At 47.9% G+C, this 25978-nt stretch overlaps 1 protein-coding gene across 1 annotated transcript; it reads left to right on the top strand.

Moving 5' to 3' along the window:
* The first annotated feature begins 342 nt into the window (after positions 1 to 342).
* Positions 343 to 25155, top strand: SCD5 (stearoyl-CoA desaturase 5). The gene is made up of 5 exons (XM_005530310.3): positions 343 to 533; positions 15788 to 15918; positions 20130 to 20335; positions 22704 to 22936; positions 23452 to 25155. The coding sequence occupies exons 1-5, from the start codon at positions 365 to 367 to the stop codon at positions 23640 to 23642; spliced, it is 930 nt and encodes a 309-aa protein (XP_005530367.1). The 5' UTR covers positions 343 to 364; the 3' UTR covers positions 23643 to 25155.
* Positions 25156 to 25978: the final 823 nt, after the last annotated feature.

Below are 25978 nucleotides of genomic sequence, written 5' to 3'. Positions count from 1 at the left end.
TTGGATGGCACGAGCTTCCAGCATCAAACGCCACCGAGGGCCGGGGGAGCCGGGCAGCGGGGCCGCGCTGCCGCGGGGGCGCGCCGGGAGGCGGCCGCGGGCGGAGCCGGAGCCGGGGCCGGGGCCGGGGCCGGGGCGGAGCGGGCGGCCCGGGGCCACCATTGGCTGTCGCTATGCGGTCCCCGCGGCCGCCCCCCGCCCGTCCCCGCCGCGGTGCGGGGCGCAGCCGGCGGCGCGGCGGCTCCATGGAGGCGGCGGCGGCAGCAACAGATGCGGCGGCGGCGCTCCCCGGCCGCCCGTAGCCGCTGCGGGGCCGCGCTGAGGGGGGCCCGCCGCCGGCCCTCCCCAGCGCCCGGCCGGAGCCATGGCCGCGCCCCGGAGAGAGGCCGGCGGCGAGGCGGGCACGGCGGGCACGGCGGGCGGCGGGCAGGCCATCGTCTGGCGCAACGTGGTGCTCATGGGGCTGCTGCACCTGGGCGCCGTCTACGCGCTGAGCCTGGTGCCGCGGGCGCACATCCTCACCCTGCTCTGGGGTGAGTGCGGGGGATGCGCTACAGGTGCAGGGGCGGGGGGCGGCGGGAGCCCGGGGCGGCGGGCGCGGCTCGGTTTGCCCGTGTCCGTCCCCTCTTTGCTCGGCTTTTGTTGCCGAGCCCCCCCCACGGCCGCTCCCGGGATGCCATCGCCGCGCCGGGCCCGCGGTTGCTGTAGAAACAGGAGGCGCTCTCCCTCCGGTTACATCGATCGGGTGTTTTTTAGTTAAAAAAGCCCAGTCAAGCGCTGATGTTTCTGTTTAAGGGTGTGAGGGAGGACGCGCTGGCCGTCCCTTTAATGTTTCGCCGTGTTACTTTATGAACACCCACTGTTTTCTGCTCCGGTTTGGAGTAGAAAATCAGCTCGTCGTTCGTTTCCTGGGGAAGGTGATGCAAATTTTCATTAGGGAAGATGTGAAAAGTCGAGTACGAGCTGTAAGGTGCCGGCACAGAGACGATAAGCCAGGCTGTGCTTTCGCGGGGGATGATGGCTTGCAGCGTCTGTCCTGCTAGCCGTGAAAAGCCAAGGATTCGGTTTGGGGAAGAGAATGTTCAATGGAGCGTCTTTTCTTCCATCCTACAGTGGTGAGGTCCTCTTTTCTCCGCAGAAGAATGATGCTGGGAGAAAATGCTACCTAGAAGCACTGCAGTATTGTGCAAGGCTTGTCAGGGTTTGTGAGACCAAAGAGATGGTGAATGTCAGCATCACTATTCAGCAGGCAGAACTGTATATTGATTCATTTAAGTCTGGGCGGCCAAGAGGGTTAAAACTTCAGTGCTGCTTACAGCTGATGCAATTTGGATAAATAACCTGCTTCGAGGTAGGTGAGTGGAGAATGTAACAGCCTGGGATTCTTTTGTACAGAGGCAAGAAGGGTCTCTGCTGCAGGAACTCACAGACACGGAATTTGGGTTGTTAGGCTGCCATGATTACTGTCGAGGTGACGCTTCAGAAACCCCAGCTAAATGCTTTAGAAGTCGGGCTAATTCCTTCTGTTTGGAGAAATCCTAAATCCCTTTTTCACGGGTTCAGCTTTTGATATTCAGTCTGTCTTAAACCCCCAGAAATCGCCACCATTGCTGCTTGCAGTTGGGAAATGAGTCTTTCCATCAGTTACCGTCCTCAGTTTCTGGGTACCCTGGAGGGCACCTGTGTTGGACTGGCAGCCTGGTTTGCACGATCCCCCACCTGCCTTGCTCATGACCAGAAGAGGTTTGTGGGGTGGTTTTATTATGCATAGTTTCCTTCTGTAAGCACTACTCCTCTCTCCTCCCTGTTCCTGGTTGTGGTCAGGCTGATTTCGTAGTTTATCTTGGCCACAGCTTGGTGATCAGGGAGACAGGGAGAGCCTGTGGGAACTGTGTGGCTGGAATGCACAGCCTGTGGTCTGCTCTCAACCCTTTTAGGTCCTGTTGTGTGCAGGCAGGTGGGCTTTCCTTTTCTGTTTTGCCTTTCCAAGAAGACAATTTGAAATCATCTCTGATTTCACTGTGCTTAAGCACAAAAATCCCTGAGGCTGGAGGCAAAGGACAGAATTGCCAATTCAACCCTCCAACCTCTGAGGTATTTTTTCCTGGTGAGATTAAACAGATGCTAAATAATAAACAGTTCTCAGTGACTTTGCAGCTCAATGCCTTTCCTTCTGAAAGTGAGAGCCTTTCATTTCTTGACATTGTTATTTTTAACAGCCACCCTAGAGCAGACCACAGAGCTTTTACAGGAGTTTGGTGGGTGGTTTTTACAGGGGCTCCACAGCAGGGAGTGAGTGTGCTGGCTCCAGCTGTCCTGGACCCTGCGTGCCACTCTCTCATCTGGAGGCTACCAGCTCTGCTCCCCTCAGAGGTGCTGAGCAACATGAAAACATACACTCTCCTGCAGGATATGTCACAGAAATTAGCGTGCTGTCACGCTGGTGACCTGTTTGTGAGGTGCCCCTGAGCAGCTTGGGTAGATAGAAAAGGGTGGCTGCTGCTTAAGTTGACAAACCCACCTCGCTTCAGTGTGGAAGGAGCCAACCAGTGAAGTTGTGTTGGAAGGAGTAAGTGTCAATCAGACATGTCCCTCGCCCTCCCCACTTCTCCACATCTCCTTCCCTGTGCAGATCAGCTGTGAGACTGCCTTTCTGTGGGTGCTGGCTGCCAGCCAGCCTTTGGAGCAGGGCTGGCACGCTGGCAAACTTGGATGGCGGGCGTGAGAGTAGTGTCAGGTAGTGCAGGGATGTGTGTACGCTGAAGGGTGCAGATGGAGGAGCTGCAGCCTTCCGTGCATGCCTCTGTGCTTTTCTTCCCAAGCCTTCCTGGGACTCAGGAAGCTTCCCAGTGATTCTGTGCAAGCCCTTCCATTGCTCTGCTCCTTGTTCCCCACCACTGCTCCCCCGTGAATAAGCTGCAGGAACAAGTGTGCTGGGATTGGGATGCCAGTGCTGGCTGTGACCTCCATGGTGTGTGGCAGGAAGCCGACAGCTTCCCATGACTCACCACTGCCTGCTTGGCTTCTTACCTTCTCCTCCCACCTCCACCATCCACATCCACCTGGTGTTCTCCCCTGGGGGAGGCCGGGTACAAACCCTCCCTCTGTGCAGGGCTCGCTTTCCTCCTTCCCTTCCCACCCCCGGAGGCGGCTGATGCAGCAGCGATTGCAAAGTGAGCTGAAGTGCCACTGTGCCACCTAGAAAACAGCTGTTCAAGCCAAGCTGCCTGCTCGGCAGGGCTCATTTCCATTGGTAATTTATTGACATTTGTCCAGCTGTACATAATAGACAATGGGAAAGCGCTGCCAAGGAAGGCTCAGCTGGTTGTTTACTCAGGATTATCTGTGCTCCTCTGTTCCCGTTGCCTCCCGCACCAGCACCTCGAGGCCCTTCCCGCACCTCACGTGGGGCTAGGGCTGCACAAGGGATCCCAAACAGCACTCTGGGTGGTGCAGAATTGGGGATGTGAGTTGGTGCAGAACCGGGAACTGGGTTATCTTCCAAGGGATGGACAGATAAGCTGGTTAAAACATAGGCTTTCAGGGCCATCCCAGTGTCTCTGTGGAATTTGATTTCAGTCCAAGCTGAACAAAAACAATGAAATTACTCATGTCAAAATTTTCCATGAGCTGGGAGCTGCCTTGACCCGAGGGGCAGCGGACGGGGTGTGCGAGGCATCGAGCAGCCCTGAGCTGTGCCCGTGGGACAGCCGTGGAACCGGCTGAGCGGATTTGGAATGTCCCCTGCTGCGGCAGCCTGGGCTCACTGGGAGCTCTCTTGCCTTGCTTTTTGCCAGCCTGACTTGGGGTTTGGTGCTGAGTGGAGAAGACCCTGCTGCCTTCCCCCAGTCCTCAGCAACACGGAGGTTTGCTGAGGTGCCATCACCACTCTCTCCAGGCTCCCAGGAGGAACTGAAGCAGGGTGGGAGCAGCTCGCTGCTAGTGGGGCTGGCTGGGCCAAGAGTGCAGATTTTCCAGGAATGAACTTGTGCAAAGGAGTGCTTGTGGCCAGCTGGGGCTGTGGCTCACTGATGTCCTCATTTGGGGACATGCTGCACCACCTTCCAGAGGTCACTTGGGAGGAAACTCCGTGCAAGGCTCATCCCCCGTGATCATTAAATCATTAATCATTAAATGATGCTTCTTAACCAGGAACCTCGCTCCAGCCAGGCTCACCCTGTGGCAGTCCCAGTGAGGTTTATCTGTTTGATTTAGGAGAGCAAACTAAAAACCTCTGAAATCCGTGTCCAGAGGGAAGTACCAGCGTGTTTCACTGCAGGGCCCGATGCTAACAGCTGCTCACAGTTTCTTTTGGGGGGCTCATGATAACTTCTTAAAGACTCCATCTGGGGGAATCACGTGATTGTCTCGGATTTTGTTTGGAAAAAGGTGCTTTTTAGTCTTTGCAGAGGGCTCATGAATAAGCACTTGAAGTAGGCAAATTAATTTTAGGAAATAGAGCCACCACAAAAGAGAGTAAGCTGTTCACCTGCTTTAAAACCTTTTATTTCAGGCTGCCAAAACAACTTCAAAAACTTGCGCAAGCACGGCCACCCAGAAATCCCAAATCACCTGGATGTGCTCGGCAGAGCTGCTTGAGGGAGGAGTGGATGTCACACGCTGCTGCGCTTGCCAGAGCCTGGGGCTGGGAAGGAGGATGGCCTTGCCCTAATGGTGCTCCTATGGGAAGGGAGGCTTGTTGCTGTTGTTTCAGCAGCGTTTAGGAGACGTTTTAGTACTCCTGAGAGCGGCAGATTGTTCATGTTCAGCCACGGCGGGCCCTGTGCCATGCTTATCCTCAGCTTTCCGCCGTGCGGGAGTGCTGGCTGTCGGGGAGCGCAGACGGAGCAGCGGTGCTGCCCAGCTGCACTCCTGCTGAAATGCAAGCTGCTCCCAGGCAAGAGTCTGCATCCTGCCTGGGATGCCTGGATCCCTCCAATAAAAGAGATGAAAGCAAGTGTGGTCTCAGCACTTTGGGTTATAGCCTTTTTCTCAGGCTGCTGATAGGTAGCACGCCTATGTAATGAGGCACAGGTTGCTCTTGTGCACTGCAGATGCAAGTTTTATTGGTCCTGCATGATTCCAGAGTCTTGGATATTCTTGAGTGCCACCTGCTGGCTTTCTGGTTATTAACTGGTTTTAGTCCCAAACCATTTCTACCACGGCGTTGGAAACTCTGTGCAGACAGCCGTAAATAAAAAAATCCTAGCTCCAGGGAAGTTCCCCTTGGTACCTCTGTGGATGCAGGAGAGTGGAAATATTGTCTCTGTTTCACACCCAGTGAAATGGAGACATTTGATGGAAACTTCTGTCATTTCTTCTGCCACTCTGGAGAGTGGTTATGCTCAGGTGATTTCTGTAGGTGAGGTTTTGGGTCAGAAATAGGGAACAAATGCATTTATCTTGGATACTTGGTGGGAAGGGTTTAATGAACAGGACCTTTCCTCACCTTACTCCCCATGGTGATCTCCTGTTTCCTGGCTCCCAGAACAGTCCCAGCCATGAGCAGGGAGTTGCTCTGGGTAGTTCCTATGGAATGCAGGAGGCTGACCTTGTTGTCCATTAGCCTCCAGCTCCACCATGCTTTCAGCAGTTCAAGACAGCTGCTGGCTCACTAGATGATGAGTGGAGAAGAGGTGGAGCATCCAAATGTTAATTGCATCTCTGAGGTGCACGTCTGCCCAGGGGAGTAGCCCTGCTTGTCTCCAGAGAAATTTTGGACTGGCTTTTCCTCCCCCAGCCCATTTGAAAGCGTTGTTATACAGCTCTCATTCTCAACAGCCAAATTCTTGGCTTGTTCCTTCTCTCCTGGCATCAAGAGCTGAACTCCCATCATCTCTGACAAGAACAAAGTCTTTTCTCGAAGTGTTTCTCTCCTTAAAAATGAGCCCCGGATCTGGGGGTGGCTGTAACATGTCTGGGAATGGTCTGAGCTCCGTGTCCATGGTAAAACTGGGAACACACCCTCACAAAATGCACAGATAGAACAGCATCACAGAATCACTTGGGTTGGAAAAGACACTCTGAGATCATCAAAACCAACCATTAGTCTGCAGTACCACGTCTACCACTAAACCATGTCCCTGAGCACCACAACAGCACATCTTTTAAATCCACCCAGGGATGGAGGCTCCCCCACTTGCCTGGGCAGCCTGTTCATGGCATAGGTATGGATGGACTCACACACAGGAGTGTTCCTGGTCTGTACCAGAATCCTGATCTGAAGTGATCTCTTGTTGAGGACACTCCTGCCTGTTGGATGTTTTCCCTTCCCCGGTGTTCACCCCTCTCTTGTTTTAACTGTTGCTGGAGGTGGTTCCTTAAGGCCTTGTCAGCCACAATGTTCAGCTGTAAGTATGTGTTTTTATTCCTTATCCTGATTTCATCCCCACTGCATTGGTGGGGGTCCTGTGTTGTTTCCCTCTGCCCTGTGTGCTGCACATCATGTGGCCACCATGAGCACAGCAAAGGAAAAAATGGGGGAAAAAATGGGGGAAAAATGGGGAAAAAATTCCATGTGTGTGCTGATCCCTGGATGTATGTGATGGTCCTTTGGTCCTGTTGCTCTCAGGAGTGGGTTCACGCCACTCCTGAAGAGTTCCTGCAGTGGGAATGGATCAGTGAGCAGTAAAGCTGTGCGTGTTTCACATTGGGATGTTCACAAAGCACTTCTGGGCTGCTCTGACCCGTGCTCCAGCCAAGCCACAAGAACCCCAGGCACTCCTTCGCTTTGATCTGTGTGACGAGGACAGAGATGACAGCTGGATCCAGCAAATGTAGAAATCCCTGTCTGAATTTAGCAGGATTGTTGGCATTTGGGCTGCTTCCTGGAATCCTGGGCTCGGGAGAGGCATCCCTGTGCAGCAGCCCCTTGAAGGGAAGGTTTGTTGGCAGTCCAAGAGCTGGCTGTGGCAAACACACAAAAGCCCATCCGAAGGCCACAAAAGCATGAAGTGCCTTCTTTAGCCATGGTCCACCATGCCCTGAGCTGGTGCAGGCAGCTCTGGGGAGTCATCAGGGATTTCTGTCTCTAGCTTTTTCTCTTTGGTTACATGTGCAGGTGGGGATGGCAGAATACAGGCTCTGAGGAGCTTCAGTGGATGAGTCAGGATGGACTTTTCTGCAGGAGAAGTCTCAAGGGGCTTACTGCATTGAATTTAGTGTGGTTCCTCATCTCTGCCACTCCACCTACCCTCCCTGCAGTCACATTTGCACTTGTAACTAACACTGATGTTATAATTGAAGCCAAACAATTCTTGTAATCAGATTTTGTTTTTACTGTGTAGGCTAACAATAAAATGTGCTGCCCCACTGGAGAGTGAAACATTAACAATTACTGTGCTAAGTAAAGCAAAGCTGATGTGAAACAGAGGGGAAGGCTGTTTGTGATGCTGGCACAGGGAACTGTGTGCCTGCCATCCCTCTTGTGCAGAGGCCTCAGCAGCAGGGGATGGGGATTTCTGGAGGATCTTTCTCTCGACATTTTTGGGCAGTGATGATGTTCTGAGTGCTAGAGCTCACTGGAGGAGCAGAGCTGGGCTGGGGCAGGGCTGTTTGTGCTGTAGGGACACAGTGAGGAGTCATTGGGGGAGTGTGGGGAGCAATCATCTGGTGAGTGCCCCTGGAGTGCATCAGCCTGCCCACACACAAGGTCTCCTGCTCTGCCCTGGCATCCTCCAACCTGGCAGCTCTGGCTGACTGACCTGTTTGGTGCAGGGGGCTTGTGCCTTCTAATTTTAATGAGGTTTAGCACTTGTGGCCCGGCTCTGAGGCTAGAACTGCCAGGAGAGAAAGCTGGAAGAGGCCATTTTTTGCAACGGGTTTTGCTCTGAGCTGTTTGGTTTTGGAAGGGGAAGGGAAAGATGTAGCAGCTGATAATAGCACACAAGTGGAGCAGACACAAAGCACCTAGGCAGGGTGCACAGAAAAAAACATCATCTGGACTGTGAAGTCCTGGAAAGTCAAACCCATCAGACCTCTGCTTCGGTGGTCATGGGGAGGGCACTGGGTCAGAGCAGGGCATTCCCCTGTCATATACCTGATTCTGCACAGGGTAAGCTTTGGCTTTGTCCCTTTTTGGACAGGGATGCTAAACAGTAACTAAACTTTCTTCCTCAGGGTAGAGCTGCCTGCTGAACACAAGGCTCTGGGATGCTGTGCTAATGGCTTAACCATGCTATTTCTTTATTCTGTCCCTGAAAAAAGAGGTAAAATTGGCATTTATTCTGTCTTGGCATTTACAGAGCACTTAAAACCCACCAGAGCCCGACTCTGTGCGGATTGAGGACAGCAGTGAGGTCACTGGGAGAGAAGTGAAATCTGCCTGTGGTTTTGTGATGACGCAGGACCCAGCTGAGCTGAGACAGGCTACACATAAGCATCAAAAATTTCAGAGAAGCCAAAGCACCTTCCAGCCTTCTCTTTTGATCTAAAAATAGATGTAAGCTGTTCGACATCTTAAGGCAATCCAGTTGCTGGTGAGTTCAGGGAATCTGTATTTCCTTCCTAGGGGAGTTCTAGCATTGCCTGGAACAATTGCTGTCAGCCACGTTTTCCATTGCTCTATTGGCTTTATTTATGTCACACTGGCTGCAGTTGTCAATATGAACATTTCTGCTTTTCCAACCGGAATAAAGTCTTTTGTATACTCAGCCAAAAGTGCTGGCTCTGGGGAATGTTCCTGAAAATGCATACACAGGCATGTGCATCCAGGCAGAGGCAGCCTGGATTTCATGAGCTGGTGATGGCAGGGCCAAGGGGATGTGATAGATGGCTTCTCCTGGAGCTCCACCATGGTACAGAGGGGCAGGAGCAGGGCATCATCAGAAATCATCTTCTCTGCAGCTCTGAAACTCCGCTTCCCCTTTGCCTTTGATGTGCTTCCTCTTATCTCTGTCTCTCTTGGCTCAATTTAGAGTATCTCAGAGGATGTGTAGATCTAATTTTAGATGAAACTTTCCGGCCTGAGATTTCACATGTTTGGTCTCTGCAGGAAAGCACGGCTCCCCGTGAGAGCTGGCATGACCTGTATGGTGGGCGGCCCAAGAATTGGTGCTGCTGCACGCCAGTGCTTTTTAATTCTCATTTGCTCACTTGAATCCAGCCCAAGGAGCTTTTGATGCCAGCCTTTGATAGTTAGCAGGGCTCAGTGAGCAGAGGGTTGGCTAGCAGAGCAGTGTTTCCTTCCCAGAGACCCCAGGGCCAGAGCACTCATTCAACATCGCTTCTTGGCAGTGATTTAGGGACTAAAGTGAAAATTTCTTCTTCCTTCTTAATAAATGTAGTTCCAGGTCAGGAAATAAAGCTTTTTTTGTAGGATGCTGCAAGTTAAGTGATATGTTAATGCTCCCTGGTGTCTCTTTGCTGTGGAGGAAGAGATCTCTAAGGTTTCCCTGGAGTTTAGCAGTAGAGATATGTACTGGGGATTTGATAACTTATCTACATCTAAGACTGCTGCATGTTGACCCCAGCCCTCCCACTGGTGCAGTGTGTGACATCAACCAGCAATTTTAACTGAGGTGTTTGGAAAGGCTGCTGGCCTGATTTGGGGTAAGAAAACTTTCCATTCTGGGGGAAGACATGGCATTTTAAGAAAATGCATTCCCAAACTCAGCGTTACCTAACGAAAGTATAAAAGAGCATATGAGGCACCACAAAATTATCGGCTATGTTTCTGGTCTGAGCCCTGATGTTGAATCAGAAGAGAATCTTCTACCCCTGTCTGTGTGTGTAGTGAAGTGGAGGATCTCTTAGGAGTTCAGGAGAGACCAGGCATGGTGCAGCTACTGAAATGAGTGGCAGTGCTGCCCTTAATTTCAGTGGGAATGAAGCACTTGGTACTACTGGAAGTACTTTCCCTGGTTTGGTCATATTAGTCCTAAATCTGCCACTGAATAACAGCAAAAACCCACAAGTGAGGAGGAAAAGGCAGATACAGGATGTGCAGATGTACTGTAATTTTCAGAAAAGAAAAAAATCACCACTGGAAATTACAGGTGTGTTACATATTTATGTCAGTCAATCAGCTTTGCATGTTTGTGCTTGAGCAACTTGCTGTTTGTATGTCTCATGCAGTTCTTGCAGCATAATGGAAAACTTTGGGTTTGATTCATTTGGGTAGTAAAATTCCCTAACAAGCAATTTTTATCTGATTGAATAAGCACAGGATGCTGGTGTGGAAGCAGACAAAAGTTTCATGTCTATTCTTGTAATTTTTAATCCTCAAATATTTTTTTTTTAATACAAGCGAGTCAAGTTGTGGTATCCTTTTGTATACAGGGGAGAAAAAAAATGGCTTGTGCTAAGATGAAAATTTCTCGGCAGCTTGCTTGAGACTTTGTTGGCTACTGTGGAGAGAGAATTTCCACCAAATGGTGTCATGTCATGAGATGTCCTCATCATGAACAGCATTTGAAGGTCAGCTGTCTCCAGCTGCCCTCTTGTTGAAGAGGTAACAGGTGTCTACAGGTGAAGCACAGCCCTTGCGTTTGTTAATTTTAATTCCCCAAGCAAAAGAAGTGCTTTCTTTGCCATTGGTGTGATTAGAATTCACATCTGAGGAAATGACTCCCTCCTGTACCCATGAGATCTTGCCTCCTGATCCTTGAACGGCTGGAGACACACTGTGTGTTTGTAAAAATGTGTAAGCCTTTTCTGAATGTAACTTCAGGCTGGGCCTGGGAATGTGTCGGTCCTTGCATGCTAAACAGTGTTGGGAATGCCATGAGCCTGCAGTGGGACCTCCATCCAGAGTGCTGTGTGCTTCTGAAGCTGTGCCCAGAAGGATGGCAGTAGAAGAGCTAAGGTTTTTCCAAAATAGCAGGTGGAGGGCGAAGACCCCACTGGAGGAGCAGCTCCCTGAGCACGTACAAAATAATGTTGTGGGTTGGCTGTGAGCAAGCCTTGGCATTGGGGGCTGGCACGAGGGGACAGCAGCCAGCACAGGAGTAAATGGGACTGATGTCCTCAGAAGAAGACATAAAACCAAGGCCCTGACACTTGGTGGCTGTCCTGACTCAAGGTCTGTCACCTTCCTGGTCAGAGCAGGTGTGATAACAACTCTGGGGCAGCCTCCAGTAATTACTTGCCTTGGTAATTGCTTTTCACATACTCTCTGTGCAAAATGTCACATCTTGAAGTCCACACCAATTGAAGTGTGCAGGCAATGCTAGTGCAACAATAGCTGGCCTGTGTTGTCTTTTTTATTCCTTTCTAATTTATTTTTTAATTCTTCTTTAATTCAATCTCCTCTACATAGCAACTCCCCTTACCCCTCTTAGAAGAAGGTATGGGGCTAGGTGAGCCATTGCTCTGATCTCACAAGGGCTCCCATCTATCTTGTCTGAAGGGGTGAGCGTTTTCCCCCACAAGTTTTTCCCCATTGTTGGTACTGGAGAGATTGGGAGTTTCTGCCTTGCTTGCTGGCATTGATGTAATACACCCTATCCTGGCTGATGTGTCATCACTTGACTTAAAACCAAGTCTGCTCCAGGACCACAGAAAAGTTTCTTACATGCTGTAACATGCAAAAAAGCTCAAAGGTTCTCAGAAGTTGCCAAAGTGTGTTCAGAACAGGCCTGTGGTGGGATCTGTGTTTGGAACAATGTGCAGAGAGCAAACTGTAAGGATGGTGCCAGGTTCAGAGTGGTCACCTTGCTGTGGTAGAATGCAGTGTTCAAGTCCCTGTGAAGGGATTGAGAGCCAGATGGGAGTGAGATGCCAGCAGTGAGACTGGCAAGGGCTGATTCCCCTCCCTGCTCCCAGCCCTGCTATCCCTTCTGTCCGTGCCACTCACACACAGGGATCGGAGCCGCTGGGTGTGAGTGGTGCCGGGCTCCGTGTGCTGCCACCCCATGGGAATGAGTGTGTGACATTGTTCTGTATGTTAAAGATGGTTTGTGTGTTGACAGTAGTGCTGTTGTGAATGAGCAGTTGATTTTGTTTCACTGCTCCTATTTTCCTGTCTGATGTGCCGTCCCTCTGAGATAATTGTGATTTGCTCCATCTAACTGGGTTATGTTTGACATTGGTAATGTGTGGATAGCTGCTGTCCCACAGTGCTTCCTTGTCATCTGTGCCAAACAATCCAGCCATCTCCTCGCTTTCAGGAGCCAGAGTTGTCTGTTCAGATATGCAGAGTGAACCCAGTGTTTATTGAGCATCTTCTTTTGGTTGATTTTTTTTTTTAAATAATGAGATAAAATTCAAAATCAATCTGTAATGTGCTGGATTCACAAACAAAACAGAATTGAAATTTTTGGGGGAGTGAGATCTGCTCCAGTTTAAACAACCAGTAAGATCAGAGGATGATTTCCTGATGCCTGTGAAGTAGATACAGACTGTGGCAACATCTCCCATATCTTCATAAGAAGCCATTTCCCTGGATACTGAGATTTTCAGAAGAGTTTGGCACTGGGCTTAGTAAAGCTTTTCTGGAACTCCAGCTATGGGCATAATGAGTTGTTCTGAAAAAGGTGTCCAAATGTTTGGTGTTGTTGATTTCCTATCAATTTCTGTATTACTTGCCTGGTGTAGTTTTCATTGCTTGTGTCTGACAGTGAGATACCTCTGTGCCTGCTGTTCAAAATCAGACTGATGTCTTGCTGCCTTATCATATGGCCCACTGGGACTATTTTATGAACTGTTGGTGATCCTCCTTTCAGACTCCTGCTTCCCCAAGCTTCTCACCCTCATCACAGATCCCTGTCTCCAATTACCACTCCCCAGACTACATTACTTTGCTTTGTCTTTACTTTGAGCCTTACTTTCCCTGTTTCTTCATGGATCCTTCTGGGTTTTCTTAGCTCTCACTGCTGCTCCAAATATAGCATCATCCCCTGTTGTAATTAGTATGCTGTTTGCCTTTGTTTCAGGTCATTAATAAGAATGTTGAATAAAAATCTTCTGCCTATTGATTCTGGCATGTTCCCATAAATAGCATCTGTGCACAGGCACAGGGTATTGGAAGCCTAGCAACCCGCCAGCTCCCTGCCTGCACATTACTTTAACCTCGTGTGGCTTGTCTCTCTTGCATCCTCTCCTTGTCCCCGTGCACTGGGTCTCTCTTTCATGCGTTTGCACAGGTTTGCCTGCTGTTTTCTCTTCCCCCCTTCCTCTTTGTTCCCTCTTTTAAGTGGTTCCCCCTCTGCTCCAGTTCTGAATCATTTTGCTTATGGTGTGCTCTGTCAAGTGAGCTGGTTGGAAATGCTCCTGCCAGACCTTAGCAGAATGTGCTGTGTCCTATGCAGAGGACACATCTGGCTATTTCACCAATTTCCTCTTTGTGCATTAGCTATCCCACTAAATTAAAAAGAAATATAACATTAATAGTTTGAATTCCAGGTTGTTAATTGGTACTTTGCTTGTGGCTTTATTTTTCCCCCTTTTTTCTGCAATAAATATTATTTACTCTTTATTACTTAGGAAAACAGTTTAGCTACATTTCTAAGAAGATGTTTTCAGTATAAGGAGGAATTGCTATTAACTGGCTGCTTTGCTCCACATTGCAATCCTGTGTTTCACTGACGTGTTCACCCCCTACACACGCTCCTATCCCCGAAAATGGAAGAGGTGAACAAGCAGTGGCCTTCTTCTCATACAGGTCCTGTAGCTGTGCATGATTAATATATAATCAAATGGTAGTCTGATTTTTGGTTTGAGATTCAAATTTATTCTGCAAAGGAGAGCCTGAGACCTATTCCTTACATGGCAAATATTTTTCATCTTGGCTATTTATACATTGGGAATTAGCGGTCAAATATTATTTTCAGGCACCTTAATTGCTGTAAGAATCACAAAACTTGCTATCACCAAGTAGTGCATTTGTCTGACAGGATTTGTTTCTGCTCTGACACTGAACCTCCCGAGTAATTTTGTTTGTTTGTTTCTGGGGATGTTTCAACCCTCGGGATTTATATTAGGAAGATTCCTGCTCTTATGATTCCTCCTCTGCAAAGCCAAAAAATAGGCATGGTGCGTGGGTATAGGCCCCAGCTGTTTTCTTGATCACTTGAGCACTGCAGCAGTGGGCTGGGGCTGGCAAGTCCTTGGGGGGCTGGCAAGGGCCAGAGAGGGCTGTCCCTGATGGTGTTCAGTGCAGATATTCCATGTGGTCTGTTACCTACCACACAGCCTCCTTCTTACACTGGACAGAGAAGGGAAGTGAAATCAACCCTAATGTCGCGTAGTTCTCATTTTACCCATTTACCTTTCATTCTAGTTTTAAGCAATCATTCATGATTAAGATGGATGGGTGCCGCTGAGAAGCACTTGGTCAATTAAATGATTTCTTGCTTTGAAATGGGAGAAAAGCCCCCTTGTGCTTTAAGGAAGCAAAGAAACTGCTGAAGATGGGAGACTTCAGGCCATGACTAGCAGGAGGTTAAGCAGTCACAAAGCCCACAGAAAATATGTTCTTGTAATGATTCAGGACTCTAATTTTTTTATGTTAGCTGGATAATGTCAGTATTCTGTGTGTCACAGATCTGTTCCAACAATTACAATCATTTGAGTGATTTGGAAGGCTTTCTTTAGTGATGTTTCTGCACAGCTCGACATCACACACAGCAAATGGTAGGATAGGTTTTCCCTAATTTCATAGAAGTCCAAATCCTTGCTGTAACAAGGCATGTGCAAAAACTGCTGCTCTGCAGTGGAGACTGGAGTGTGAGGAATTGTGGTGTCAGCATTTTTACTGATCTGAGAGTAATCTGTAGATTCAGCAAAATCTGTAGATAATGTGCAGAGAGAATGCATGATTTTAGTTCATTTCTGTACCTCTCTTCAGGAAAGTAGAAATTTTAATTTCATGATAGACTTCAGTGCACTGGGCATAACTGCACAAGTGAGGCTTTTCTAGGAGTCCCATGAGCACTCAGCTTGCTGAAAATCAGAACTGTGTCTTCAGTGATGGCACCCAAAACAGGTTTTAGAGAGGCATCATCTTTACTGGGACCATTCTGACTCCATGTGTCTGCTGCATCTTGTGAGAAAGGCTTTGGTTTACTGTACAGGAGATGTCAGGGATTTTGGCCATAGACACAATGGCAAGCAATTTGGCTAAATCTGTTTTTGATGGATCCACCAGCCGAGTGGAAGAAGTCCCTTTGCTTCTTCAGTCTGCAGGGGTGACAATCAATGTGAAATATGGTTGCTGTTATTTTCCCAAATACCTTTCCATGCTATTTTCTGTCAGATGCGGAAATTTCAAGCACTGTGAGCTGGGAGTTGATAGAGACACACACCTACATATACGTTTGTTTTCTTTTTGCAAAGACAAATGTTTTACATTACATACTGGGAAAAGCAGACTCTGAATTCCTGTCAAGCTACTGCCTGTCTAACAGGGTTCCCTGATGGGCAGACTCTTGTGCAGACACAAGTACAAAATCCGTTTTTGGGGATCTCCCTGTTTGTTCTGGTAACTCTATTTAGGTATTTGAAATAGGCTGTTTTAACCAAAACTTGTCTGTGTAGGGTGGCAGGGAGCCCTGGCTAAACAACACACTGCTGCAGATGATGTAAATTGATTTGAATTTGTCCTGTAATATTCTTTAATGTTTGAATCTGCTCTTGTTTTAATTTTACACTTGCAAAATAAGCCTGTCCTCTTTAGGCAAAGAGTCTGTGAGGCAGAGGTGGGCTGAGAACCTCATCTGCTGTCTGCCCAGTCTTGGCGAACCTGCAGGCATCAGCAGGCTGGGCAAGGAGCATCTTGACACCAAAGAGAGCCCAAATAATGTCAGTTGGCCCTGTGGCACACCCTGTGTTTTGTTTTTGTATCTTTCAGCGTATTTCTGTTTCCTGATGACGGCTCTGGGTGTGACAGCTGGTGCTCATCGCCTGTGGAGCCACCGTTCCTACAAAGCCAAGCTGCCTTTGAGGATCTTTCTGGCTGCAGCTAACTCCATGGCTTTCCAGGTGAGCTTGTGTTGCTTGTTCAGATTCTTGGCCTCCAGGCAGCTCTCTCTGCTGTGCAGGAATCCCCTCAGCTTAGAGACAAGTAAAATAAAGAAAGGGAAAAAAAAACCAAAACAAACAACCTTTTTTTTTCTGGCAGAAAGACATTTATTTGCTGTAACACATTCTGCTGGCTCAGGGGATGCAGAGTTCCTCTCACCACCCATGCAACAATGTGCACTAGGCAGACCAGGAGCAATAATTACACAAGGACCAAGCTGAACATGACCAAATCAGAGGCTCAGCACCCCAGCAACTGGTCTGTGGCACAGGTCAGGCCCCACACTTTACAGGATAACATGGAGACTTTTATAAGGGCCAGCTTGATGCAAATGTGTCTGTGTAACCAAGAGTCTGTTCATCCAGACAGCTAGAGACTTTGTGCCCAGAAAGGGGAGCAGGCATCCTTTCACTATCTTAATTTATCTCTGTTTTATGCAGCGTTTTTCACCAGCCAAATTCAAATACGTTTGTGAAGAAGTGTGTTACTAGCTCTGTACTTGCTGGTAGTCAGTCCTAGACCACAGAAACACTTGTGTAACACCCAGCTGGTTGTAGGAGTTAGCCCTGAACCAGGATCTTCTCAGTGTGAATTTGGTTCCTCCTCTGGCTGGTAAGGATAGAGATAGGAACCTGTACTAAAATTAAACTTACTGAGCTTGGCTGCCATAACCCCTTGTGGCACTGAGTACCATGTATGTGTTGTGCCCTGAGTTTTCATCTTTTTCCTTTCAATCAGGTTGATTGACATTTTGTTCATCTGCCTTGACAGAGGATGAAAAGAGTCCCTTTATCTACCTCTGTACTGCTCATTTATCATCTTCGATTTTTTCTTTTTTAAGGTGGAAAGAATTAATTAGTTAGCCTCTCTACACATTGCAAAGAGCACAATGCTTTTGCTTGAAAAATGGAAATGTGTCCATTTTGACTATAACCTTTCTTTATTCTGAACCGTTTTCCATCTGCTGCTTGGTTCATTGCAGAGCTTTACAAGCTCTTTGCTCAGTGTGTTAAACAACTGTTTTGAGGTTTGAGAAGCCCCTGGTACTGTCTCCCTGTTTGTTACACAGCTGATCTTATCTTTCACAAGTAATTTAAATGAATGTGTAGAGCCTGAGCCTGCACCCAGGGATTTCATTGCATTCTGCTCCCCTGTTGCTATGGATTCTGCTCTCAGCTGCACTGGCCTCGTCACTGCCTTTGTCTGAGGACACGGTGGGATTCTGAGGCAGGGAAGGAGGTACTTCACAGTAGCTTCAAGCCACCTTTGTACCCTTCATATCAGAAATAAGATGAAAGGCCAAATTACCCACTCTAAATCTGAAGCCTGCTCCTAATTACCATGACATCCACTGCCTGTAAAGACTGTTTCCACCACCACAGACAGTGAGTGGTGCGTTTCCAGGTGCATCACCACAAACAGACAGTGAGTGATGAGTTTTCAGGTCCATCTACTTCACGTTGGCTGTGGGAGGAAGAGGTAGCTGTGGAGATGCATACAGCATCCCTGGATACTAAATGAGGAGGAAATATTGAGAATTCTTGAAGGGTAGGGGAAGGAAACTCTGCTGTAGAGTTTTAGCTTGATGCAGGCTGGGCTGTGACATGCTGTACCTCCTCTGGAATACCATCAGATGCAGCCACTTTGGCCGTGTGGATTTTTTTATGATGGGAACATGCTGAACTGTGTTTCTCCTCTCCATCTAGAATGAAGCTCTCATAATTTTGAAAGACTGTGCTCCTTGCTGTCACTTGTCTGTTTCAGACATAGGTAATACCTGGCTTATTGATCTCCTAGCCTTTGAGTTCCAGCACCCCAGCTGGGCCATGCTGGTGTCATCTCTGTGGCACAATCTGTGTTTGTGCTGGGTGCATTTGTACACATTTTGGTGTGGAAATCTGTGTCAGCACACGGAGACTGCCACACAGCCCAGGCCATTGGCACATTTCAGTCTGCAGGTTTGTTAAGGGACCTGCTAATGAAACCTCACCGCTCACAGCGTGATGCTGCTGCTCTCTGCCTCAGAAGGGATTTCACTCCCATGTTTACCCAAAACTTGATCAAAAGTGATGTTCTTGAAAAATGGTTGCTAATAATATGCTAGGAGCATATTTACACATGCTGTGCTCCAGTTCTTACTGTATTTATCGTCAACAGTTCTGGCCTCAGGCCTTTATTTCCTCTTAGCCTTTGTGGTTTTTAATTAAATGCAATTCAGTTGTTTCACAGCTTCCTAACCCTTTCATCTAGGGAATCGTGGGGTTTTTTGCCATCTCTGCAGGCATTTGCTGTGGCATGAAAAGCCAAGTTAATTTCTCACAGTATCATTGCTTTTCCTGGTTATCTGCTGTCCCACAACCGACTTTATCAAGTGCTCTTATGACAAACTGATCAATAGTCTCAGTTTTGAAAAACTATTTCTGGTTAAGAAAGAAGACGTTTTCTAAGTGTGCTTCTTGCATAACCCTGTTTTATTTTTAAGTTACTTAATGTTGACATTTTCCAGTCATATGGATATTCCCACTGAAGCCACTTGAAGCAGTGTAGAGGTTTTCATTCCTTCTGATTTCTCTGTAGGAAGGTAGAGGTTTCCCCTTGTTCTCACTGAGGACTTGGGTGACTTCCTTAGCTTTTTTGCAGTTTGTTTTCTTATGCAGTGAGATGGTTAAGGTGCAACACACTGGAGCACTTGCAAGGGGCTGATCCTTGCTGTTTCCTCTCAGTGGCTTAGATGCGTCAGTGCTGCAGAAAAATGTCCCCCTCATCCCCAGCCCACTCCCAGCATCAGTGTGTTCACTACATGACAACAGTAAAGGGCTGAGCATAGCTGAATGCAGTGGAGCTGAGATCTTTCCGGGGCTCTTGTTCCTCACTTGTCCCTGGTGTGCTCTTGCAGGCAGAGAGCATTTTTGCAAAGCTGAAATGGGACGTGGAGCTATTTGAGCTGGATTCTTTAGCTGCTCTTTGCAGTTGTTCCCAGAGTGCCCTCAGTGCTTTCTCTCAGACATTGATAGCTGAAAGAAAGAGCAATGATTTCTGCAATGCTTTCAGCACAGGGCTTTTGCCCCACAAAATAAAGGTTTCGTTATCCTGTGCTTGCTGTGTCCTGTGGTATATTCAGTGCCCAGATGGGTGGTGTCCTGTTCTTACTTCAGAGACACTTCAAACCATTTGCTCAGTTGTACTGGGAGCAAAGCTGCTGTGGTTGGTGGTTGTGGGTGCTGTTCCTAAAAGTAACCCAAGCCTTTCCTTCCTTGGGCATTTCTGCTTGGGTACCTCCCTGACCGTGCAGAGATGGAAATAGCAACCTCTGCTAAGAACTCCCTGATTAAAGTTCACACTCCTGTGGATGTGGGCAGTAACTGACATTTCCATGTTTTGGTGCTGGTGTTGAGCAATTCAGTTCACAGATGAGTGTGTGGCCTGAGGTTTGCAAGTGCTGAATGTGCTTACAGTGCCCTGCACTAATAGCTCAGCACCACTGCAAAAGCCACCAGTTTAGTCCGGTGCATCCAGCCAGGGCATCCTGCAGAGTAAAGTGGGAAGCTGAAATCCCTTTGGCTGAACGAACTCAGAAAGTCTCTCTGTGGATCCAAGTGTGAAATTGTGGTCCATCCCTTCCTCCCTGCAGTCCACATGATTCCATTTGCAGCCGTAAGGTATTTCAGTGTCGTGTTGTTCACTACAGTAGTTGTAGTGATCCACAAGCTCTGTCCCATTTTCAGTGCTGTGTTTGTGCCTGGAGGGCACCAGCTGCAACCAGCTGAGAAAGAGGATGCCAGAACTGAGAGCCTCTGTACAGTAGTCCCCTAAAAATAAATAGACAAAGTTCCCCATAGCACAGTCTTAAAATAACAATGTAAACATGTGTGTACCCAGTCCCTGCAGCCCATCCTCAGGCACCCAGGGCAGACTGATGATGGTAAGTCCCAAGAGGCTCCAACAGCCATTCCCAGCCCTGAGACTTGTCCAGTCTGTGCCACCAGTTCCCAGATCAGGTCCCATTCCATGTGGGGACTGACAGGAGCGGTGTGATGGGCTGGCTGGCTGCAAAGCTGGGGATTTTAGTCAACACCCTTTTTTGAGGAGCCTCAGAGAGGGGCTTCCTGCTGTGTGTGGAAGTCATAGTGCCTGGCCATTCTCCTCTCACCCCACCGTATTTTTTGTGCAGAACGACATCTACGAGTGGAGCCGAGACCACCGTGTGCACCACAAGTACTCAGAGACGGACGCGGACCCGCACAACGCCCGCCGGGGCTTCTTCTTCTCCCACATCGGCTGGCTCTTCGTGCGCAAGCACCGGGACGTCATCGAGAAGGGCAGGAAACTGGATTTCACTGACCTGCTGGATGACCCTGTCGTCAGGTTCCAAAGAAAGTAAGTGGGAGAGCTGGGCTCTGATGTGAGGTGGGCGTGGAGAGATCTTCCCGCCTGGTGGTGGGGTTGTGGCTCATTCCTTGTTTTCGTCTTTCCCTTTTCTTCCCCGAGGTGTCCCTGCCACCTTGACTGCAGGTGCTGGGTGCCTTTCCTCTGGTCCCCACTGTTCCCATGTGGCCAACACTTGTAGACTGTCCTCGAAGGCTCTGTGGCACAAGCAATGAGCCCAGTCCTTGTGCCTCTGCTTTCCCAAAAAGCCAGGGCTGGTTACGAAAACAGCTGTGGCAGAAGTTGCTCGGATCTTGGCCTTCTTCTCTGATCACAGGAGCAAAGTCTGCAATCACTGATTGCCTTAACGCAGAAGTGCACATTTCGCTCTGCAAAGTCATCTTTGGCACCCTGGGCCAGTGCAGGCCAAGTGCCACCTCTCCCAAGACTGCCATTCTATACAGGATTAATTATCTCCCTTGGGAATTAGCACAGTCCTAGCTCAGTTTGCTACACACTCTGTGAGAGCTGGGAATTGAGCAACATCCTTTATGCTCTGTGTGAGTACCTGTGTTCTAGGCACAAGAAGACTTTCTGCTTGCAAGCATTTCATCTCGGCACTTTGGAAAACTTGTGGCCATTTCTGTGTTTTTTCTGAATGAGGGAAGCAGTCAGGTCTAAAAATTAGGAGGTTTTCTGCTAGTGCACAGATTTCTCTAATGCAAAAAAAATTACCCTTGTAATGGAAATCTTACAGGAGTCAGGAATACTTCCCTCCACGTAAGGTTGCTTTTACTGGTTCCTCAGTTGACAGCGCCTTTTTGCAACAGCTCCCTTGCAGTTTGCTGCAGCTCTTCTTTGCTTATTATCTTTTCCAGGACAACAGCATCCCACGAGAAGCAGGCTCTACTGCTTTGGTCATGCTGCAAATGTTGTGTACTGAAGAAGTGAGTTTTCTGTAGGAAAGTTATCTTAGCAAATCCCTTTGCTCTGGATTTGGATTTTGGACTTTGTCCCTTACCCAGAATTTGGGTTTCTCCTCTCTACGAGGTTGCAGCGTTGGGGTTTTTTTGACAGTGTAGAAAAACTATCAGGCCAGGTTACTAAGAATCACAATGAATCCTTCTTGTCATGTTTTGTTTTAAGGCCAAATTGTTAGCTTTGCTGAATTTAGTGGTGCTGCTGAGTTGTGGACAAGGCACCACTCAGTCAGTTTAAAACCACATCACTTCAGCTGAAATCACACTACTGCTCCAGGCATGAGTGACAGCAAAACCTACCCTCTGTGAATAAGGGAGCAATAATCCTGCAAGTGATGTGGGAGAGGAGCTCACAGGTGAAGTGTCTCCGTGACAAAGTTTTCATGGGGTGAAAGCAGCGGTATTCCCCAGGCATGTGTCGAGGCATTGATTCCCCTGCACTTCAGGTAAGGAGGTTTCTCACTCCAAGGTGGATGTTTCAGTCAATGGGAGACAATGTACTCTCTTGTTCAGATGGGAGATTTCATGTCTTCATCAAAGACTTCAGTCTGGGCTTCTTCCATCTCGCACAATAGTTTTAATTGGTGCCTGATAAGCTGTTTTCATATTTTATTCTATTAAAATAAATAAAATATTAATATTAAAATAATATAAAATATCTTTTCATATTTTAATCTATTTCCCAGTATGGTAGAGGCTTTGAACTTTGAAGGAATTTTCTGGACTGGAAAGTATTTTTCTCCTCCAGCTCTACTTAAATCCCAGCCTTGAACTGATGAGATTTGCAAATCTTATCAGAAGTCAGTCATATGAGTGGGAAATGGTTATCTTTGGTAGAGCAAAGAAAGGGAACTTGTGTGCTTGGAGGGCCTTAGCTCAGGTGGGTGAGGATTGAGTTGTGTGAGAGAGCTGAGGAATGCCCTCTTCACCATGGCTGGTGTTGCTGCAGAGCTGCAGATCTCCTTCTGGAGCCCAGGATGTGAGGCACAACCTCCAAACAACAAAATATGTCAAGCAGAGAACTTGCAAGGCAAGAGGTTGATTTATTTCATGCACAAGATGATCAAAACTAGCTCATGTGTTACATGAGAACTGTGTTCATGAAAACTTCCTTTCAAAAATGCTGCTAATATTATCATTTTTCCAGTTCACCGTGGGTTTTAATTGAAAGCTGTTTTTCTGTTTTTGTCAAATAAAAACAACAGTCCTTCCTATCTGAAAGACTTTCAGGGAATGCAAAGTTTTAATAACTGTTTAATAAATCCAAACTCTGTTTTTCTTCACCCCTTCCAGAAAACTCAACAAAAGCAGGGGTCTATTTTAAATCTCTCATAGGGGCATAAACAAGACGGGTCTTACTCTGCATTCCCTTTTCTCTTCTCGCCCTGTAATGCCCGCAGGTACTACAAGAGCTCAGTTGTGCTGATGTGCTTTGTGATCCCCACCTTTGTGCCGTGGTACCTGTGGGGCGAGAGCCTGTGGAACGCCTACTTCCTGGCCTCCATCCTGCGGTACACCATCTCCCTGAACGTCACTTGGCTGGTCAACAGCGCCGCACACATGTACGGCAACCGCCCCTACGACAAGAACATCAACCCCAGGCAGAACACCCTGGTCACCCTGGGAGCCATTGGTGAGTGCTGCAGCCCTTGGCACAGCTCTGTGGTGTCCCATCCTCTTTGGCCCTGGCTGGGACGCCGCTTGGAGCCGGGGACTGGGGGAGGCCGGAGCTTGTGCATGCTAGAGGAAGGCAGCCTTGTTCTACTGATGGTGCCCACATTGAAATAACACCGTGTGGTCTCTGGGAAGGGAGGTGTTAGCACCCAGCAGCAAGCTCTGCTCAGCAGATAGTGCAGCAGAAGGGAGTGACCCCACTTCTGACTCAGTTGTGTGCCCCCTCTATTGAAGCACTTCTGGTTTTCTTCCCTGAGCATAAGGCGTGGGACATGCCCCATCCTACCGAGGAGGAAAGCCCAGAGCAATGAAATGGAGCCTGGTTTGGGTCTGCCCTAGAGGTCTGGGTTGGAGTGTAACCTCTACTAGATGCAAGACGTGGGAAATGGGTGTTGGAGTGTCCTGTCTGAGTGTGTTCCTGGGTTAACAAAAGTGCCAGCCGTGTGGTCTTTAAACTCTCTCTCTGTTTTTCAGGTGAGGGTTTCCACAACTACCACCACACCTTCCCGTTTGACTACTCAGCCAGTGAGCTGGGCCTGAAGTTCAACCCCACCACCTGGTTCATTGACTTCATGTTTTGGCTGGGGTTGGTCACTGACCGCAAGCAGGCTCCGAAGGAGATGATCCAGGCTCGCAAGGAAAGGACTGGAGATGGCAGTGCCTGAGGAGTGCCGCTTCGCTGTGCCAGCGCTGCTGTCCGCGTGGCTGTCTGGGTGTGCGCGCACAACCCCGTGCCTGTGGTGGATTTACTCCTGGGTAAAAGTACTTCTTTCGTTTCAGTTTGGTTGGGCTGAATGAGTTCCTCAGGAATTGATTCAGCCACAGCTTCTTTTTTTTTTCCCCCTTATTAGCTGTCTTATGTCCAAACTTAAGACTATTAAGTGTAAAAATGTTATATATTATTTAATATTGCAGTTAAGCGGGAGAGAGATTTGATTTTAGTCACTGTAGTTCATGTCTGAGATTTGTTGTAATTTGCTTGTTCGTGGTAAATGTTGGCAGGTTGAAGGAAGTCAGGGGAGATTTTTGTTCCTACTGCTAATCCAATAAGGTTTTGAGGCGCATCTTTCGGGGGAGATGGGGCAGGGCCCAGTGTGCTGTGTCAGCTGCATACTCACGGAAAGGACAGACACTGATGAGAAACAGTATGTCCAGGGGAGAAATCACCCTCACTTTAGTTAGATGTTAGTTTGGAAACCTGCTTCCTTCTTTTTGTTAGCCCTGTTAGCCAGCCCAGTGCACTGCTGTCTTTGCTAAATATGAAAACCATTTACTGCTGAGCAGGCTTTTGTGTTGAAGATTAGTCTCTATACAGGCCAAAATACCAACTGATGCTATATTGAGGTGGTTCCTTTGTTGTCACATATACATTGTAATTGTAAATGTATGGAGCTCAACCATGTCTTAAGCCAAATAAAGCTTTGGTTTCAGTGTTTGGAGACCTAAGTCATATTCTAATCTGTCATGGCCATTGATGCATGCATATTTTAGCCCCTTTTGCACAAGAGGCCTCTTAATTTCTTTTTCTGCCTTTGACTAGTGGGTCTTAAAAACTGACCTTTATCTAAGTCAGAGCCTGTACTAATATTTCAGCTGCATGCAACATCCATTGGTTTCTGAGCAAAATATAAAGACAGTTATGTAGCTTCTGAATTTTAACAGTTGCCTTGCTTAACCAAAAAAACAAAAAAAAAAAAAAGAAAAAAAGAAAAAAAAAAAGAAAAAAAATCTAAAAAAAAAAAAGGCATGTGGATTTAATGGGACATATAGCTCTTTGTGTTAGATGTTAGCCAGTGCAGGAGAGAGGCTTTGTACTGTCAGCACTGGAGCACTTTTGAAGATAGAGGGCATGATTTTCATTTATACAGAAGGTCACTGCCTTGCCCCTCGGAGAGGGAGTGCATGTTTCCCAGCCACACAGCCCCACGCCCTGGGCAAGGCAGGGATCTCAAGATAAGTGAGACTCAGGCCCAGATATTTTCAGGAAAGATGCAAAAGTGGGGAAAAAAATTAAAATGGTTTCTTTTTTGTTCTGTTTCTTGTTTTTCAAATGATGCCATATAATATAAAAGAGTTGTCTTTATTCTGTCTTTCATCCAGCAGGTGTTTTAAAAGTGTTATTTTGCCATTAATGATGTGTAAACTCTTGAGTGATTTACAATAAACAGTTATGAGTTAGCCTGGCCACTGTGTTTAATTTTGAAACATCTCCCAAAGCAAGGGGCTTTGTGCATCACACATCAGAATTACAGCAGGGTTTCGCTTGGCATTTCTAGCTATGCATTTGGTGCAGCTCAAAATACCTCGCCCCTCAGCATTTCTGAATGTCAGGGGAAGAGGAGGCTGTCAAATGGAAGGGCACCAAGGGATTTGATTATTTTGGGCTTCCTGGCCAAGATGATAGAGGGGGGAAAGAAACTGGAAGCTGACATAAACTTGAAAGGAGGCCGTGGCAAGTTCTTGCATGTGAAAATCCCGCTTTAATAGAAAATTACCAGCCTGGTGTGACTACAGGACAATGCTTTGGTCAGAAATACAAAATATTTTATTTAGATTTTGCTGTAAATCCTCTTTGTTTCTGCTGAGATGGGCCTGAAGACCTGGGTGTGCCTGAAGATGTGTTTTGATGTGCATTCATCCGGGGTCAGAGCCATTTGACAGACATGGGAATCACACACACACACACACACACACACACACACACACACATGGAGTGAGATGTCTCCCCACACCCTGCTGCAGTGACTGCACTATGGTGTGGAAACAAAGTCCTGGAGCTGGGAGGCTCCTGACCTGGTTAGAAAGATTGAGCTGTTCCTTCCATGGCAAAAATCATAAGGAACCTGCCTTCAAAGTGATGTGTGTAATGGGTTTGGACTTGGGGTGTGAGCGTAGGAGTGAAACTTGGAAGATGTGCGAACGCCTGATCTCACTGGTGCTCTCATCCTTTCCTTTGTGCAATTTCCTGACTGCAGGACTATGGGGAATGCACCAAGATGCA

Source organism: Pseudopodoces humilis, chromosome 6 (assembly GCF_049639895.1).
Source record: "Pseudopodoces humilis isolate 2021_Gansu_Grassland_sample_001 chromosome 6, ASM4963989v1, whole genome shotgun sequence".
In the NCBI taxonomy this organism is placed as follows: Eukaryota; Metazoa; Chordata; class Aves; order Passeriformes; family Paridae; genus Pseudopodoces; species Pseudopodoces humilis.
This window is presented reverse-complemented; position numbering and strand designations above follow the sequence as displayed.